General features: G+C 46.7%; 1 protein-coding gene across 5 annotated transcripts in view; it reads left to right on the top strand.

Moving 5' to 3' along the window:
* The window catches only part of CDYL (chromodomain Y like), a 219564-nt gene extending 209416 nt beyond the window's left edge, over positions 1 to 10148 (top strand). For all 5 annotated transcript variants that reach the window (XM_084795437.1, XM_084795438.1, XM_084795441.1 and 2 more), the window contains 2 exons: positions 7564 to 7707; positions 8613 to 10148. In XM_084795437.1, coding sequence (XP_084651563.1) covers positions 7564 to 7707; positions 8613 to 8771 — 303 coding nt within the window. In that variant the 3' untranslated portion in view covers positions 8772 to 10148. The remainder of the gene's footprint in view (positions 1 to 7563; positions 7708 to 8612) is intronic.
* Positions 10149 to 19474: the final 9326 nt, after the last annotated feature.

Here is a 19474-nt window from a genome sequence, read left to right as displayed (position 1 = left end):
CACACACACACACACATACACATACACACAGAGCTCTGACACATACCCTGCACTGTGGTCTTGCATGGCTGCTTCATGTCCATCATCACTCTGTGTGGGCCTCACAGGAAGAGTGTTGCCCATTAACACAGTGACAGAACTAATATTTTCCCTGGGGAGCTGACAGCTGTCTGCTAGCAACACCATTCCCTAATGGGGCAACAGATTTCTCTTGGAAGGGATCACAGCCACTTGTCGCTGCCCACCGGTCCATTCCCTTGCCGCTGAGACCCACCCCTTGCACGATTAAAGCTCCGGTCCCCAAGAGCTCTTCTCTGAAGACATCTTCCAAAGGGAGGTTAGACAATAAGAAGTTTCTAGCAAAACTACCCAAGAACTACAAAGAAGGGAAAGGATATTTGCTTCCTTTTGGTTGTGGTGGAGAAGCCTAACAGGTAATCCCTAGTGGCAGTCAACGTGTAAATAGGGCACATGGACCTCAGCACACTAGAAGATGCAGAGACAGCCACAGCATCCAACACTGCAGACCCTTTGCCGAGGAACAGCACTGAGTCCAGTCAACGAGAGAACCCCACACTGTACCCGCTGAACTGTTTTCCTCAGACGCATCAGGGACGTGGGAGATGGCGAAAGATGGGGCTGGGCCCTGAGTGGGCTCCTGGGTCACAGAAAATACGCCAGTGGGGAAGCTGACAAGATGGGTACCGACCGTTTCATCATAAGATGTAGCTTATCAAGAATGAAACTTAGGAAGATGTAGGGGAAAGGGAGCTCTCATCGGAACAGTTGAGGCTTTTCCATAAGTCTAAACTTATTTCAAGTATGAAAATATTTCTTAGTAGCATATGAAAAATGAAGGCTAGTAGAACAGACCACCCTCCACAGCCCATCTGGGCTCAGCATGGCACCTGCTGTCCCCACAGCTCCCTTTTTGCTAGCCTCAGTGTTCACTCTGCCAGGACCCTTGTTCGCAAGGGCGTCAGCCCTCATTACTGCTCCACTTAGAATGTAATGGCTGCCATTGAATGAGAGAAAACCAAGAACCTCCTGCTTCACTCAAGTCTGACCACGCCGCTTTCCTGTTGAAGATATGATGCAGCAGAAAGGTCTTAGGGGTCCTGTATGTACTGCCAGCGAGAAAATGACGCCTACTCACTAAACCTCAAACCCATGGTCCTGTCACCCCTGTGTATCCTCCTGGTCAGGGCAAGCACCCTGATACTCCAGACTCCCAAGCCTGATAAAACCTGAGCACCTATGGCTGGGACAGGCCAAGTACATCGGTCCTCACAGGAACCGTCAAGGCACCACCAGGAGCTAACAGCCTTGTGTCCTTGGAAGTGATTCCACACAAGTATCTCAGCTTTGATGTCTCCCATTGGGAGGACAGTCAAGCAACAACAGCAAAGTCATGTGATGTCTTGGGGTTTCTTCTGAGATACTCCATCCCTCAGGTCATATGAATATTGTACCAGGACTACCATGGTCAACAACCAAGACTAGCCAGTGATAGTAGTTGCGCCCAGTGCATTGCCTCTTCCAAGACTGAGTTCACTATTGAATTATAGAGCAGGTTGCGTTCTTCCTCATCTGGTCCTTCTTCCTCTACTGTATGCACCTCCAGCCTACACACCCTTTCCCACCTTCCGGCTCCTGGCCATTCGTCAAGGCCACATATCCGCTACGGGTTCATGTTATCCTAACCTAGACTTGCTTCCATATGCCACTTAGATAACTACGCACTCTCACGTTTGTGGTCATTTTATTTACATGGGCCTGGTATCCATTCCCAGTGCAGTCATTTGATGTCCCCAGATACCAGACCCATCGTTCGCTGCTAAGAATGGCCCATTCTTGCTCCAGAACACCAGGGCTGAAGTGCAGCCGACCGATCGGCATTCACCACAACCTACATGGCATCTTGTCCCTTTTCTTCCATGGTCACCAACAGCAATTTTGGTCTGCCACCTTCACTGAGCCTGAGACCACTTTCTCCTCCCTAGAGACATCCAACGAGCGACGGCAGAGTGCTCCCTGGGGAACTTGCCAGGGATTCAGTTTGTGTCCTGGAGAACTCCCAAGTGAGTGATGCCATAAGTCTCCAGCAGCCTCTATGGACCAGTTGCTACTTTACAGGTTGCTGGGGCAAGAGAACTGACAAAAGTGTTTTATGGAAGGAATTATTTGGCTCACAGTTGGGCAGTTGAGGTAGCTAGTCACATGGCATCTACTGTCAGAGTGCAGAGAACCGAATGCTACTGCGTGGACTTCTCTCTGGGACCCCAGTGTATATAGAGTGATGCAACCCACATTTGAAGTGGGACATTTGAAGATTCCTCACAGACTTATCCAGAGGTTTGTTTCATGTTGACTCTAAATCCCATGGACAATCAGAATTAGCCATCATAAAGCCCACTCCTTGTCAACCTGACAAGCAAATGCCACTTTTGAGCTGGAGCTTTTAAGCTGTAGCCTTCCAGTCCATGTCTGTGGCCATCTCAAGATGCAGAATGCATTTAGCCCAACTGCACCTCTTCCCCTTTGAAAGTCCAGGTCTGATCTGAAATGCAAGGTAACTTCATACTATAGACGCAACCCTTCCAGGATGCAATAGTCCAGAGCTTATACTCACATTCCAGCAGGCATGTGACTGGACCAAACCTAGCCTATCAAACACCAAATCCTGCATCTGTCATCTGGGGCTGATGACAGAATTGTCTGGGCCACAAAAGGACCATGGGGATTACCTGACCCCCAAACTCTGCTGTCTGCAGCACATACAGCCTCCTGATCCTGCTATCCCCTGCATCCCGGAACCACTATTACACCTTGGACTTCATCTCCAGAGCCATGAGGTAGCCTTTCAGGGCCTCAGATCCTGCCGGACACTGCCTGTCTCTGGAACCATGGAACAGATTCTATGACCCTGTCCATCTTGTATCTTTATGCCTGCAATGTCAAGTACTATATGGACAATGCTACCTAGTTCTGCTACCGGCCCTCTGTGTGTGGAGACAGGTCCCGGTGAGCCACAGCTCTAGTGGCATGCATGCCTTGGCTGTATAGCATTTGCAAAAAGCACTTTCTGAGGCAGCTTTTCTAAGCAAGGAAGCCATTCTTGAGCCATCCCAGTTGAGGCTCTCCTTCCTCTCTCGTCTTCAGGGCAGCCTTCCCGATTCTCCATGCAGACTGCCAGGCTTCTCTCTGAGGGCACCAATTTCTTTGGCTATTACATGAGCCATCTCTGTTAACCTTGCACACTTACCTCCTTTTCTTCATGAGCCCGCGTACTCTTCGTGGCATTTCTGCCTCTGTCACCCACCAGAGCATGCCGTCTTGTCTTGATATTTCCTCCACCAAACAGAGGAGTGAGTCCATTTGGGTCCTCAGCATCACACAGGGTTTTAACACATGAGTCGAGTGTGCCCAGATTACTGGCCAGCCTTTCACCCAGTTCCCACTGGACCATCAGGAGCCAGGCCTATACTGTCTCTTGTTTTCTCTCATCACCTTGGTCTTCTAAACTCTACCTTTTTAATAGCATACTAGGGATTTTCTAGCCCACAGTCTAACCACATAGTCAGTGTTATCACAGTATCAAAGCCACTCCTGATTCCAACAGTTAATTTCCTGTATTAGTTACTTTATGTATCAAGGGAGCAAAATACCTGACAGAACAGCTCAAGGAAGGGCTTGTTTCTGATCACAGTTGAAGGTGCTGTCCATCGTGGCACAGGGAGCTGACATTGAGAGTAGAGATAGGGGACCTCTCCCATCCAGCTGTTTCCTGCGTTTATTCGCTTCAGGATCCCATCCCATGGATAGCGTCTCCCAATTTAAGGTGGATCAGTAAACGAGCAAATCCTTCATAGACTTTTGTTTCCATGGTGTTTGTAAGTCCCGTCAAGATTAACAATCACAAGCCATTCATCACCAATGAAGTCAGATTTAGGTTTCTTGGGAGCTGTTGTTAAAATAGACCACTTGACAACAGTTATTTCTGATTCTGACAATAAAGAAGCCTTATCACCTACGTACTTAGCTGAATTTGAAAACTTGGCAGTGTATCTGACCTGTATTGTATGCTCTCTGTAGACAGGCAATGGGTAAAGGTACATACAAAGGGCCCATCTGAAAGAAGTATTGAACAATCTTGGGCAGGCAGATACCACTCGGTGGGTGGGTTTTTAGAGCCCTTAATCCAAAAGCTGTTCATGTGGAGAACTCAAGGATTCTCTAGCCTTGGGCCAATGAAATGACCCAGCAGGCGTGTCGGAATTCTACCCTTGGGGTCAACATAGTGGAAGAAGAAAAACAACTCCTAGCATCCTCTGCTCTCAAGAAACGCATTGCAGCATGCATCTCTCTCTCTCTCTCTCTCTCTCTCTCTCTCTCTCTCTCTCTCTCTCTCTCTCTCTCCCCCTCCCTCTCCCTCACACACACACACACTATAAATTTAAAGGTTAAAGAGCTCACTAGCCTTGGAAATTTTCACAAATAGCTTGAAATTGTTCCTTGGTAGATGAGTCCTGACCAGTAATTGCTCTTTGTGTCAACCTGGAATCTGACAGTACAGCTGTTCTCAGCTGTGCTCACATGGAGCATATAGCCATGGCTAGAGACATTCCAGGATCCCACAACTGAATAGGTGCTGGTCACTAGAAATCAATGGTGCCACTCCACATCCTCCAACAGAGGACTGTACCCCAAACACTCACTGAGCCCAGGATGTCCCCAAAACCTGGTGAAAGCCTGCTCTGAAATAGTAGAGAGCCTGCCGTATGTGGGGCAGTTCCCACCTGTGAGCAGTGTATCTGACTAAAGCAGCAAGTAACTGAATGCTGTTAAGGTGACTGCTAAAAGCACTTTCTTTGGCAGCCTTTTGGTGTGTGAATTATCAGAGCCAGAGGCAAGCCTGGATGGAACAAATTTGGCTTTCCCTACTTGGGGTGTACAAATTCTGCCAGGAGGTTAACTGAAGGGATGCTGTCGTCAGGAGAAAATGACCTACAGCGAGACAAGCTGAGTGAGCCTTCCTCAGTGTGCCCCACAGGAGGAGACACTTGCCTGCCTAGTTCCTGGTGGGTGTGACTTTAGCTCTGCCATCCCCCACGCCCATCAGACATCCAGAGAGTACCTACTGTGCACCATACACTTTGTCACTGTCCCATTTTAAGAGTCCACACACATACCTGTGTGCTCAGGAAGTATTCAGGACCAGTACAGTGGTTGGAGCTTTGCATAGCCTTTGCTAAGGGACACACAAAGGATGACCCAGGCTTAATGTGAGGCCACCATCTGTGCATCTTTCACTACCAGGTCCTAGTCATGTTGTAGTGGAAGGTGAGCCCCGCCAAGGACCGATTTCAAACCCCAAGTTCACCCATAAGAGCTGTCTTGACTATGCCCTTAAATCTTGAAGCAGTCTGATCTGCCCTCCTTCCTCCCTACACCATTAAAACTTAAGGTTGAGTCTGTTTAGTCTAACCCAGGAAGTAGTTTTTCTTAATGAGTGTGTATTTGTTGGTGGTAGTTGGATTTGTGTTGGGGGTTATTGTGATTTCTTTTGGTTCTTCATAACTCTATCGTAACAGATTTGCTGCCTGTTTAAATGGGATATGCATTAGCAGCCTTGGATCAGTCCTGTCTCTTAAGCTCTTAAAATTTAAAATTCCTTTCATTGTCCTGCACACACCAACCATATGAAAGGGGGGGGCGGGGTGTAGGCAGCGGCGACACAGACCATAAGAGACTGTCTAGAAGCAACTGGTTGTGGAGCTAGGCGGGCCAGGAGAAGGGAGATGAGCTGCCAAGACAGTGTGTAGGCCCGAGCAAAGATAGTTGTGATTGGCCCAAACTGGAAACAAAAACAAAAGAGACCAGACACAGGAAGAAAGCAGTTGTTGGGGCTGGGAGCTACTTTCCAGAAGGCAGAACCTGGCGTATGTGAAGGGAGATGCATTAGGAGACTGGAGCAGGAGCTTCATGAGTTCAAGGCCAGTCTACTCTGTCTCAAAAGTGGGGAAGAGAAGGTGACTGAGGACAGATGAAGACAACAGGAGAGAGAGCCAGGGAAGGAATGCAAGAGACAGCCTTGCTGAGTCGGCAAGCTCATTAGTATCTGCTGTCTTGAGGACACACTTAACTTACATGACTGAGTCGTCAAAGAAACACAGTCCTGGAAAGAACATTCCAGTTACTCTAGAGCTCCTCCTACAGCATGGGGGTGGGGGGTCTCTGTTCTCATTTTTTACTCATCCCCTCCTCATCTCCCTGGACTATTCCTGTGGAAAAACTGCCTTTGCCAAATAAGGTCAAATCAAGGATTTTATACATGTTTATGGATGATCTTCACTGAGAGGGCCTTGTCCAGTCATAGAGCATCATGGGCTTGTGAACTTGTACAAGACTGAGCTCAAACGGCTGTCTACCCTTTGGATGATGCACTCAGAACCTCGCAGACTCTTGTGAGGAGCCCGCACGCACCACACACACATGCACACACCTGTTGCAGTGTCTGCCCTGGTGGAAGGGCAGTAAGTCGGCTGCACACTTGATCTCCAGTGTGTGCTGTGTGCTCTGTGCAAGACTCAAATACTAAGTGTGATGCAAGTGTTGCATCTGGTCACTGCAGGGCCTCTTCATAATTTTTGCCTCTGAAAAAAGGGAGTTAGTTACCTAATGTATGTTTACCTGGGCCTGAGAAGCTTGTGATCAGGTTGTCAGGACCACTGGGGTCTCACAGATCATCTGCCCAAGACAAGCCACGGCTGGATTATGGCACATCAGCTGCTACATGGTCTATTGAGCGAATGTTCTTCGTCTTAGCCTGCCTTAGCAACTGTGCCCAGTCATTAGTGGTAGGTGGTCCATATACTTTATGCCAAGACTTTAACAGTGGCCTCAAGTCCAATATAGACCTCTGTCCTTTTTAAAAGCAAAGTTACAGTGGTTTTCTCCAGTAAACTTTGTACAGTAGCAGAGATCCTCTTAGTATGGATGACAGTAACTGAAGCACACTCGGTTTATCCTGGACAGTTAATACCTAAATGACAAAAGCATGCCTTCTAAGGTGTGGCTCCTTCAGCCGTGATATGCTATAATGTCTTTAGAACATTGTCAGGAGCGCCTCTGCTGGCTGGATGTGGAAAATATGCAGTTTTATATTGGGTTCAGTTCATTGTTAGCATACTCTTGTTAGTGGCTCAAATACCCAGCCTGCATTTTAAATGAGGTCTCTTGTGTGAAAAAGTTACACCAGCAACTTCAGACTGACCACAAAATAGCCTCTAATTTGGATTTCATCCAAGTCCGTGTGAATCTGAATTACATCATGAAGCAAGCTTTTTATTTAAACTGGCCCGTGGAGTTAATTCTTGCCACCCACCCACCTGGTGATGGCTTGATCATGGTCTACTCTTCGTGACCACGAGGGGATATGAGGCAGATTTTAACATCTTCAAAAATCTGTCCTCAGCTTGGATTTCTGAGGGTTGAATTCCAAGACATCTTCGCAGCTCACCTCGCCTCGTGTTTCACAGCATGTCAACTCTTTCCTCTTAGGCAAATGAAATGCTGCTCAGTGGGCGGAAGCTGACGGCTCAGGAGGCGTGTGGCAAGGGCCTGGTCTCCCAAGTGTTCTGGCCAGGAACCTTCACCCAAGAAGTCATGGTTCGAATCAAGGAGCTGGCCTCATGCAACCCAGTTGTACGTCAGAGTGTTTTCTTTTGGTTTGTTTCAATAATGAATGAAAACCTTTTCCACCACAGGCATTAAGTTAGATTGGTGCCATGTTCCAGATCTGTTCACTCATTCTTCCCTGTGGAAATGGACACCAGCGTGACATTTGGTACTTCACATATCCTATGCAAGGCTGTCACATCCTGGTGTCTTTAAGTCCTCTCATGCAGGCACGCGCTTAGGTGCACATAGACGTGGGCGAGCTGAGTACCGAGTCTTCTAACAACATTCACTGCACGTAACGTGATCCCATCCTACTCTCATCTAGACGGCAGCTATAGGAGCAGCCATCACAGTTTAAATTAGGCTGTGCTTTGTTTGAAAAGTTGGATCCAAAAGCACTCTAAGGGTTTTCACTGAACCTCAGTAGCACAAATAGCCACTCCTGGTCCCGTGGTGTGTCCACCGCTAGTCCCTGCTAGATACGGATCAGTGTAACCAACCGCCTCCCTTTGGAATAGTTTGAGCTTTTTCAAGTCCCAGTATCCAGTGTTAATATTCTGACATCCCTCTGTACCCACGATCTGTCCCTCCGCCATGGATAGCAGAATGTAGGGGTGCTGAAATCCCCTATAGAACCTGGCCTTATATTCTACATGCACTACATGCATAAGGCGTCTCTGTAGGTGACTTGCAGTGCCTGTTGCAGTGCAGTGCTGTGTGAGTAATTCCATGCTGGGTTTTGAGAAGGGAAATAAAGTGTGCGTGTTTTCAGTCCAGGGGTGTGGAACTCAGAAATCTGCAGGGCCAGCTACTCTCAGCTGTGACAGGACTGACGTGTAAGATTTAGTGGCTGCGCTCATTGTATGTGAGAAAACGGTTAGCGCCCGTGAGCGACCAGCCTCCTTACTGATCGTTCCTCACTGCTGCAGGTCCTGGAGGAATCCAAAGCCCTGGTGCGCTGCAACATGAAGACGGAGCTGGAGCAGGCCAACGAGAGGGAATGCGAGGTGCTGAAGAAGATCTGGGGCTCCGCCCAAGGCATGGACTCCATGTTAAAGTACTTACAGAGGAAAATCGATGAGTTCTGATTGGCAGGCTGAGCCCCCAGTTGCCAGTCATCCTCAGGCTTGGAAGCAGGACTGGAAACACCCAAGCTATTTATTACCGAGGAGTTTTAAAGTACTGTAACTTTAAAATAACTACAAAACTTCTTTGTCCAAATGTCTTTATTTTATACTCATGTATACACAGGTATAAAAATGGGATTGAGCACTAGGCTGCTCTCGGAAGCTCTAATTTTCTTGTAAGCTAGTTGTGGGGGGTTTTGTTGTTGTTTTTAAAAGAACTATGTTTTCATTTTGCGTGACAGAAGAGCTTGGATTAATGTTTGTTTTACCTTTTTTTTTTTTTTTTTTATGTAGATCACAGACCCTAAAGAGCACTAGCCAGCCTCGCTGCCACCCCGTCCCCGCCTCACCCCATCCCACTGCGGAAATGTCAAAACATGTTCCCGTCTCTGGGGGTGGGGGTAGGGAATGCAAGTACCTCAGTGCTGAAAACAACAAATTAAGACCAACCCTGTAGGAAAAGCATCACTGATGGGAAGTCCCACATGGACTATGGGTTCATGCTGAGGTGCCCACTGATTCTCCCTTTCTTTATATGCCCCGTTCCTTACCCAGCTAATACGAACAAATCAGTGTCTCTGGAGAAAGCGGGCGATGCAGCATTGGCGAGTCACTCCCAGAGCAAGTGTTACTTGCTAAGTTATAAATTGGCATTAGTGGGTTCACATAGTTTTTCTGACCCTTTTGGAAAATAACTACATAGTGCTCCTTGTGGCTGGGTGAGAAAAACTACTCCGCATCATTTTGTTTGTCTCTCTGCAGATATAATTGATGTATTACACCAAAAAAAAGTATTTTTTATGTTTATAAAGTGTAATTTTTAGGTTCACTTAGAATATATTTTATTTAATTTAAAATTCTCTTGGCACACTATTAAATACAGAAACTCCTTTCTAAACAGAAAAGAACTACCTTATACTTGACATCTGTTGTCCGGTCTCTGCTTTCATGTCTGCCGTACACTACGCACGGCATCGTGTCCACGAGTACCCCGTGGTGTGGGGACTGATTTCCTGACCACAGGCGCCTATTACTACTTAGGCTTCTAGGCTTGCAATCATATTGAATGTATGAAGATTGAAATAAAATCAACCTTATTTTTGTACAGTTTTGAAGTTTATACTCAGAACTGACGCCTCCCCGGCCACGTGGAGTGCTGTGCAGTGTGTAAATCTGTCTTTACCTTGGATGGATTGCTACAGTATTTTTGCATCTGTGGGACCTATTCTTTTGTTCAGTAGTTTGAACTATATATAAACTGTACACTCTGTAAAGTTTTTATAGAATAAATATTCAGCTGTGAAAACTGGTTAAATAAAACTAATATTTCTTAACACATTGGGAGTGTTTCTCCATGTAGTCTTCACTTGCCAGGTTTCTTCCTGTGGGCATATTTTCTCTGGGTTTTTCTGTGAGGTTCACAAATGTACGTGAACATCAGTGTGCCCTTACACTCAGGTGGATGGATTGTGTGACTTCAAAGGGAGAAAGGTGTGCCAAAATGACACCTACAAAATAGTCACACTTTAAAAGGCCTTGGGCCTGCTTGGCTAGTCTGTCACTGCCTCTTCTGGCCCTGCTCCATGAAACCCCCCTGGTGGCTTCTCTTCCTGTACTCTCTCACAGCCAACTTGCCCTAGCCTGTGACTTTCCTGTCCCAAGGAGTGAATCATCTAAAGCTTGTGACAAAGCCCCCGGGGTTTGTGCCCTGGAAATGTGTGGGACGGTGTTCCTGAGGAAAGACCTCTCATGGAATCATGGCATGTCGGGGAAAGTAAAGAGGAAGGAGGGGACATGAGGAAGGTGCACACTCTTATCAGACACTGACCACACACACTTGTCTTTTAAGTCCTAAGATCACTGGGGCCCAGGAGCATTGGGCAGCAGCATTGCTCAGCCCATGGGGTGCCAGGCTACTGGAATAGTATCCTTCGTGCCTACGTGACTACCTCTTCTTGCCTGAGGTCCAGTCAGGATGGAAATTGGTTCTGCTCGGATTATATGTTTGAATGGTCTGGCTGGCTTTAAAAGCAAAGATGGATACCTGAGCAGGCATCTGGGAACCTCGGCTCAGTACAGTCAACTTGTCGAGGCTCCAGCGTGGGGGAAGAACAGTCTTTCTTGGTGTAGAAGAGATGGGGCATGCGCGGGCTGGGTGGGTTGAGGCTTGTTAGGGCTCAAAGTAAAAACCTTAAGGAAGGGGCTGGAGAGAAAGCTCAGCAGTTGAGAGCACTGACTGCTCTTCCAGAGGTCCTGAGTTCAATTCCCAGCAACCACATGGTGGCTCACAACCATCTATAATGTGGTCGAATGCCCTCTTCGGCCTTCAGGTGTACATGCATAGAGTAAATGTCTAAAAAAAAGAAAAAAAACTTAAGGAAAGCATTGAACGTAATAACAAAATTATGGTGGTCTGTCCACAAGCTGTTTCTGCATCAGTACTGCAGGGCTCCCTCCAGAGCACCTTCATTGTGCTCTTATGGGGTCCTCCTCATCAGCCCTGTCCCACACCTCGTGTGCTGCATGTAGCTCTGTCCTGTACCCAACCACCATGCATAGTACATCCGGAGCTGTAGAGCTGGCTTTTCCCAAAGATGCCACCCCTCCACTCTTCGGTTCCCACACCACCAGGATGCCAGCTGAGCTGAGAATGGCACCATGCCTGCCTCAGGCCCATGGTCTCCGGTGCAAGACTGGTGTTCCATGGAAATCATCCCACATACGCTCTGGGGAAATGATGGGGACACTATAGGCTTTGTTCAGAATAGAAGATGGAGTCTGTGAAAAGTGCCTGCTTCATTTTGTGCCTCAAAATAGGCACAAGCACAGTGGCGCTTAGGGAGTCAAGGTGGGTTTTGAAAGTTTCATAGGAGGCTAGGCCTGGGAGGACAGCTGTAATCTCAGCTACTCGCAGGTTGACACATGAAGATCACAAGTTCAGGTCCTAGCCTGGGCTAGCCAATGAATTCAAGGCAGAGCTGGACAACTTAGATCCTGTCTCCAAATACAATGTTATAGATGATGTAAATGAGGCCAAAGGACATTATTCCATATGTCCGGAAATGCTGCGAGGTAACTAAGTACTCTGAAATTAATATATGATAATAAAAATAAGGCCAAACCAAAAATACTAAATTTGCTATTAAAAAGCAAGATGAAGAAGAAAGGACAGGATGGTGCGTAATATACCAATATAAGGCCCTAAATTCAATCCCCAATATAAATATTTTTTAATTAATAAAATTCCACTAGAAGAGGATGCAAACCTGGAAGACACTAACCCCTAAGCAAACCAGCACAATTGGAGGGCAGTAAGATTAAGAAATCATCATCACTGGAAAGGCATGTCTGCAATAGTCAGCATCCAAGCACTGGAGGAAACATCTCAGATAAACTGACTTGTAAGGAGGAAGGGGTTAGTCTGAGTTCAGAAGTCCCCAGCCATGCTAACTAGCTGTTGCTTTGGGCCTCTGGTGAGGCAACACATCACAAAAGAGCAGAACCACTGCCTATGGCTAAGGAGTGAAAGGAAATCGAGGTCGAGGTCATCCACCTCCTTAAAGACAATTCACTGTGCCCTAAATACCCCATGCTTCACCTCTAAGGGCAACATCATCCAACAATAGCACCAAGCCTTAACACCTGGGTCTTTGGGGGGACATTTAGGATTCGAAAATGTGAATGACACATAGGGAAATGTATAATTTGTGTACTAGGCAAGGATTCCAATCTATGATTAAAGAATTTCTATAAGTTAGAAGGAAGAGGAGGAGGAAGAACTGGGCCAAAGAAATTATCAGGCAGAAACCAATCTGATCGGCTGCTGCAAAACCACACAAATGACCCATGTCACACTGACTGAGCACGAGTGCTGTGCAAATGATAAACTTTGTGATATATGCTTTATCATGATAAAAATAGCAAAAGAAGTTAATTCGGAAAAAAGAATAAGTTCTTTACAAAAGCAGATAATGGAGAAGGAAGGGGGAAAGAAGAAAAGGAAGGGAAGAGAGAAAAGGAAAGAGATGGAGGGAGAAAAGAAAGGAGGAGGGAGAGAAGACAAATGTAGGGTCTCTGAGAGCCAGGGAAACGGGGGAAGTAGCCATGCTTGCTAGGCAAACGGTGTCTGAATGTTGTTGAACTTCACCATTCCCTGCAGTAACCCTCTTTATACTTAGTAATCCTCCCCAAGGCTCCTGGGACAAAGCAAGCACCATGTGATTTAGTCTCTGCCAAAAATGTTTACCTGGCTACATCTTCCGAGTGGTCCTCCCTTCCTCCACACTTGGGCATCTTTACAATGTCATCTTAGGGTTTTAAAGTAATCAATAAAACTGTTACCATACATGGGGGACAAAACACAAACGAAAGTTCCATAAAAGCCCTTACTTGGTTATTCTGAATAAAGTTTGGCCAGGTCTGCTAGCGTGATTAAAAACTGGTTTCCTGAGGAAGCCTTGCTATCCCATCTCTTTGATAAGAACAGGAGGGAGGGCAGGAGTGAGAGAAGGAGAAAGGGAAGAAAAAAGGAGGGGGGCAGAAAAGGAGAAAAGAGAGAGGTGGAGGAAGGAAGAAAGAGAGAAGGAAGGGAGGGAAGAGGGAGAGAAGAAGAAAAGGGATTGGGGAAGAAAGCATCCAAACTAAAAGCTTCTCAATTTCTTCAGACTTTGGTAAACAAAAACAAAAACAAACAAACAAACAAAAAAAAAAAGCAAAGGCAAGCTGGGGGAAAGAGGCGCTGCCAGCCGGGGCTGCAGGAGCGAGGTGGAGGCCCCAGGCTCTGCATAGTTAGCTGCTGGTGACTATGTGGCTTAGCTCAGCCTTTCAAGGAGACCAGGGGCTCCCACTCCTGCATCTGGCAGACCTACAGCAGCACTGTGTAAGAAAAACGTGCAAGGGCACTGTAAATACATTGTTCTGTTGTTGACACGGAGTCTCACTTTGTATCCCCGAATGCCCTGGAACTTGCTATGTAAACCAAGCTGGCCTTGAACAGAGATTTGCTCACCTCTGCCTCCAGGTGCTGAGATAAAAGACCTGTGCCACCTCACCTAGCTCCCTTTGGTTCTGTAAGTGAATTTATTTATTTAATTTATGTGTCTGTGTGTTTCCTTGTGGTTGTACATGCAGGAGCCCACAGAGGCCAGAAGTAGTCAGGTCTTCTGGAACCAGAGCCACCACATGGATGGGTGGGTCCACCGCAAGAGCAGAGAGTGCTCTTAACCATCTCTCCAGCTCCTCGCTTTAGTTTTTTAGGCAAATTTTTAGACCCCTCTTACTGATTAAGCAGCCGGTGCTCCGATCCCTGATGGTTTGAACTTTACTGCGGTGGGAAGGGAATGTGAATCCAGCAGAAACCTTCCTTTTGGTATGACGGCTTTCCCTTGGAACAGAAAACCCAACAGGCAATGCCAGCATCCACAGGGCATGCCACTAAGCCGGGGTGTGAGAAGGTTGGGCATCTTAAACACGTTGATGCCTTGTGATTGGTTTGTTTGGCTATAACCCCAGCCTAAGTCAAGAAATGTCAGTGTGTTATTTATATCAGCTCCCTTGCTCATCATCATTGGTGTCCCTTTTTGCTTCATAAAAGAAAAGACTGGCTTCCGTGCAATAAATAAACCCTTGTGTGCTTCTTAGTGGCACTTGTGTTGTAAAAACACAATGAGCTACATGAATTCTAAAGTGAGGAAGAGTGCACTGGTCTTAAATCAGCAAGTGGCCTGTCAATTTTATTACAGAGAGCTAAGCAAATGAAGGTGGATGGATGGATGTGTTGTCTTTTGAATCCTCACAGAGTGAGGGTCCCAAGGAGGTTCGGGTATCAGTAGCTTGATAGAGCCCATGGAAAAGAGATTGTGTATGTGAGGGGCTACGCATGCGTGGACCCTCCAAACATCCCTGAGTCTATTCTCTCCCATTTTACATCCTAATTTTCTCCATATTATTTTTCCCACTAAGTATTGGACATTAAAAAGTATATTAAGCACGGCTTCTACTCTAAAGTCATTATCTTAGCCTCCTTAGGTGGTTGAAACAAAATTCCATAGTCTGGGGATGGAGGGGTTTAGTAACAACAAAAGGTTAAAATTCTCAGTCCTGGAGTCAACACAAGAAACTCAAAACTGATCACAGTGCTGAGAATAAAGGCTCAGCCCTCAATGGAACATCTACGTCAACTCCCAAAAGATTCAGAGAACATTGCAGAGGCAGAGATAGGAAAAATGCAAGGACACAGAGGAGTGAGTGAGTTGCTGATGACTGTGGCACTCGTGAGCTCACAACGATTTTGGTTATGTGACCTGCACAAGACCAAGCCAGCTAACATTGCCAGGACAGTTGGAGGGTAGTTTTAGAGGCCCCTGCCTTTCGCTGGGGACTGTTGACAATAAATAGCTGCTGAAGGAGTGTCATTTTTTCAAGTATGTGCCCATGCTCCGTGTGTGTGTGTGTGTGTGTGTGTGTGAGTGTGTGTGTGTGTGTGTGTGTGTGAGAGAGAGAGAGAGAGAGAGAGAGAGAGAGAGAGAGAGAGAGAGAGAGAGAGAGAGAGAGAGAACTAATTGGATTCACTGGGTTATTAAAAGAGAAGACATGAAAGTTGGGAAGGGTACATGTTGGGGGAGGATTCTTGTTAGTGGAAGGGAGGACTGGGGTAGAATCTATATGGGTATGAAATTGTCAAAGGATAAATTTTTAAAAAACATATTTTTTTAAAGGAAGATAGTAAGACCATGGCAGCAATGGTGAAATGGTACCCAGCACATCCTGGCACAGAGCAGCCTCTCTGGAGGCAGATGCCTATGACGGGGATGAGGAGTCTGGGAGGAGATGGTCAGTGAGAAAAGCATCATGGTTAGAATGGTTCATCTTGATTGTTATCTTGATTGGATGTAGACTCAGCATGGGTGCACACCTACAAGTGTGTCTACAAGTGTGTTTCCAGAGATTGTTAACCGAGCTGGGAGACCCACTCTGACTATGGGCGGTGGCCTCTATGGACTACAGTCATGGGCTAAATAAGAAAAGAAAGGGAGCTGGTCACCAGTGTTCATATTTCTTTGCCTGATGCCCCCATGCATATACTCCCAACCATGATGTGACTTCGCTTGACTTGAGAGTCAAAATAAACCCTCCCTGCTTTATGCTGCTTTTGTCAGAGAAATAAGAAAAACCACCAATATACAGAGCCACAGGCATGGATGTGCTTGGGGCAGAGCCAGAGTTGGAGACACAGAACGGACTAGAGGGCACTTGCAGTCTGGTCTTCTACCATGTACAACAGTTGATAAAGTCAAATGTCCTCTCTTGAGTGATAGGCAACAATTGAAAAGAATAAAATCTCCCTGAAATAAAATTAGTAGGACTTGGTGTTTGCTCTGGAGGGTTGAAGGAAGAAGCGAGAATAGCTGCCTGGTTTGTGATTGGAGGGAAAAAAAATGCTGGCTGGACATGGCAAGAGAGATGAAACATGTGGTGGGAGGAAGCCAGGCTGCGTTAGAGATGACTGTGGGACAGGCATGACAAAGGGCCAGCACGTAGCCAGATGTCCCGTCTGAGGTGCAAGGAGATAGACGTGTTCTACACGGGTAAGGAGGCCAGGGAGTGTGCAAGGCCAGTGCTTTGCAGACAATCTGGAGAAGAGGAGCCATATGGGTGATGGTTTCAGATGGGACTCTGAAGGACCTTTGAAAGTGTGTGACCAGAGTGGAAGATGTGATCGACTAGGGCTTGGCATTAGTGTATGCTTGCTGCCACACCATGCCACACACACCACATACGTGCCATACACACATGCATATACATAACACACTACCATACTATATACATCACACCACACACCACACACCACACACCATGCTTTATACATCACACCACACACTACACACACACACACCATGCTATATACATCACACCACACACCACACACCACACACACACCACCATGCTTTATACATCACACCACACACCACAAACACTCGCACGCACACACACACACACACACACACCATGCTTTATACATCACACCACATACCACACACCACACACCACACACACACACACACACACACACCACCATGCTTTATACATCACACCACACACCACACACCACACACCACACACACACACACACCACCATGCTTTATACATCACACCACACACCACAAACACTCGCACACACACATACACACACACAAAACACACCAACACAGACATTCCTTCACAGGCGATGAAAGCACTAGAGTGGGCTCTACGGAGGCTTCTCTCCTTGGCTGATCGGTGTCTTGCTATGTCTGCCCATGACCGCTCCAGGATCTATGTATCTAGACCCCCATCCCTTTCCTTTTAAGGACAGTAGCCATATCGCCGGTCCCCGTCTCTTTACTTTTAAGGACACCTGCCATATGTATCTGAGGACCGCAGGGACTTCATTTTACCCTCTTCATTCTGTGAAGGTGCTGGCTGCAAGCACTACTTCCTACTAACAAGAATGTGTGAGCAAGGACATCACTGTAGAAATTTGAAGGGATGTGATTCAGCCCCAAATGTGACAAATCTCTGTGAGCTTCCACCCCTGGGAAGGATATGAAGCCGTGGATGAGGTAAAGGGAGGGAGGGACGGAGGGACGGAGGGACGGAGGGGTGGGGCAGGCTGGGCAATGGGCAGGCGCTGGGTGGAGAAGTCAAATGCTAGAAACAAGGAGCAGGCTTCGTGTCACACAAATGAACACAGGAACAAAGGGAAACCTCTTGGCAAGGCAATGTTTTGGAGAAAAGGATGTGCCAAGACCCAAACCTGGCCAGCAAGCAGGCTTGGCCAAGACAGCTTTTCTCTTTTTTTCCCTAATGTAGGTGGCTGACTACATCCCATCCCAGTAGTGGGAGCTCAGATTCAGTCTGAGGCAACTGGCTAACTGGTGCAAAGGGGACGGATCAGAAAACAGAAGGCCTTGCCAGGCTAACTACCTCTGAGAGAAACAAGAATGTTTCTAACAGGTGAGAAGAAACAAGGCTTGAGGGAAGAGAGCAGGGAGAAAGCCAGGCCTTTGTCTCAAGCAAACAAGGGAGGCTCTTCTACTTTGCATCCGATGCTTACATCCCAGTGCCTCTTCACCACACCTCCTCAGGAATGATGACTTGCCCAGAGACCTGCTCCTCCCCCCAAAAAAGCTGATCATGTTAATGGGTAGGTGGGAGGCACCAAGAGCTTTTGTGCCTATGACTTCATTAACTGAAATGTCAATTCTGTGAGTCAAAAATTATTACCTCTTTAGTCATAAAAGATTTTCTAAATAAAAAACAAGGTAATTTTTTCCTTCCACTTACATGATTCCTGTTCACAGAGACTGGAGCCCAGGACTTGGGGGTGGGGGCTAGGACCTGGTGCCGATGTTAATAGATACAGAAGTTAGGTTGGGAAGACTAGAAAGTTCTAGAGATCGATGGTGGCAATGTCTGTATAGTCTTGGAAGCATATGCATGTATACATACACATATACAGGTTCATACACATATATAGGTTTGTTACTTTGTATTTCTCAGACTTCTCTGTTCAGTTTTGCGGTCCTCAGGATGAAGCCAGGGCCTTGAGCACACCAGCCAAATGCTCCATCTACCCCGAGCTACATATAACATACCTACATCCCTGTGACTTTATCGAATCCTGCTAAACTACATACATGCTTAAGGCCTGGTAAGGTTATAAATTTCATGCTGTGTGGTTTTACCATGATTTAACAGAAGCAAATAGTTTTTAAAAGGTAATTGCTCACCTTTAATCCCTGTACTCAGGAGGCAAAGGCAGGTGGATCTCTGTGAGTTTGAAGTCACCCTGGTCTATGTAGTGAGTTTCAGGACAACCAGAGCTATGTAACAGAGAGATTCTTCTCAAAACAAATAATAATAAAAAAGGTTCCACAGAATTTGTTTACCTCCTTGATATGAGTTTTTGACTCCTGGAGACAATGTTTCTAATGTTCTTGATCAACAAAATGGTATATGGTGTGTGTGTGTGTGTGTGTGTGTGTGTGTGTGTGTGTGTGTGTGTGGTGTGGTGTGGGGGGTTGGGGGTGGGGTGTAACCATCAAAAGGATCCTGGCCGGAGCAGGCTCTGCAGTACAAGAAACTTGACCTTCTCAAAGCAGAACGAAGTGACGGAGTTTGCATTTCAGTGAGGCAATGGTTTCAACCAGCAACTCTATTCAGCAGACCCATCATGTGCTGGGCGTGGGGGTAGGATTTGTTTGTGTCACTGTTTTGCATGTGTTCCAACTCGGCCTTTTCCCCAGTGATGTCTTGTGTCACAGGCACATAGCTGAGGGTAAGGAACTTTATAATCCTGGGTGTACCCTTCCCCTGAGGAAGCCACAAACACTCTATCTTACACCCTCCGGTCCCCCTGTGTCTTTGGGAATTTGTCCTAAAGTCATCCTCACATGCTTGCCTTACAGGTCTAAAAGCCTAGCAAAGGCCACTTAGTGGGGGAGATTGGAAGCGAATTAAGAGTCTAGAAAATTCTGAATGAAAACAACAACAGTTGCAAGCCGGAATAGTTTTACTCACAGCAGCTGATTGTTCACTGGCTGTCTTGGGTTCTGGTGGGAACGCCGGGATATCTGCTACTGTGAAGGGTACCAAAAGAGCAGCAGACTGCCAGGAGAGGGACA

Source organism: Acomys minous (genome assembly GCF_964271855.1).
Source record: "Acomys minous genome assembly, chromosome: 9".
In the NCBI taxonomy this organism is placed as follows: Eukaryota; Metazoa; Chordata; class Mammalia; order Rodentia; family Muridae; genus Acomys; species Acomys minous.
This window is presented reverse-complemented; position numbering and strand designations above follow the sequence as displayed.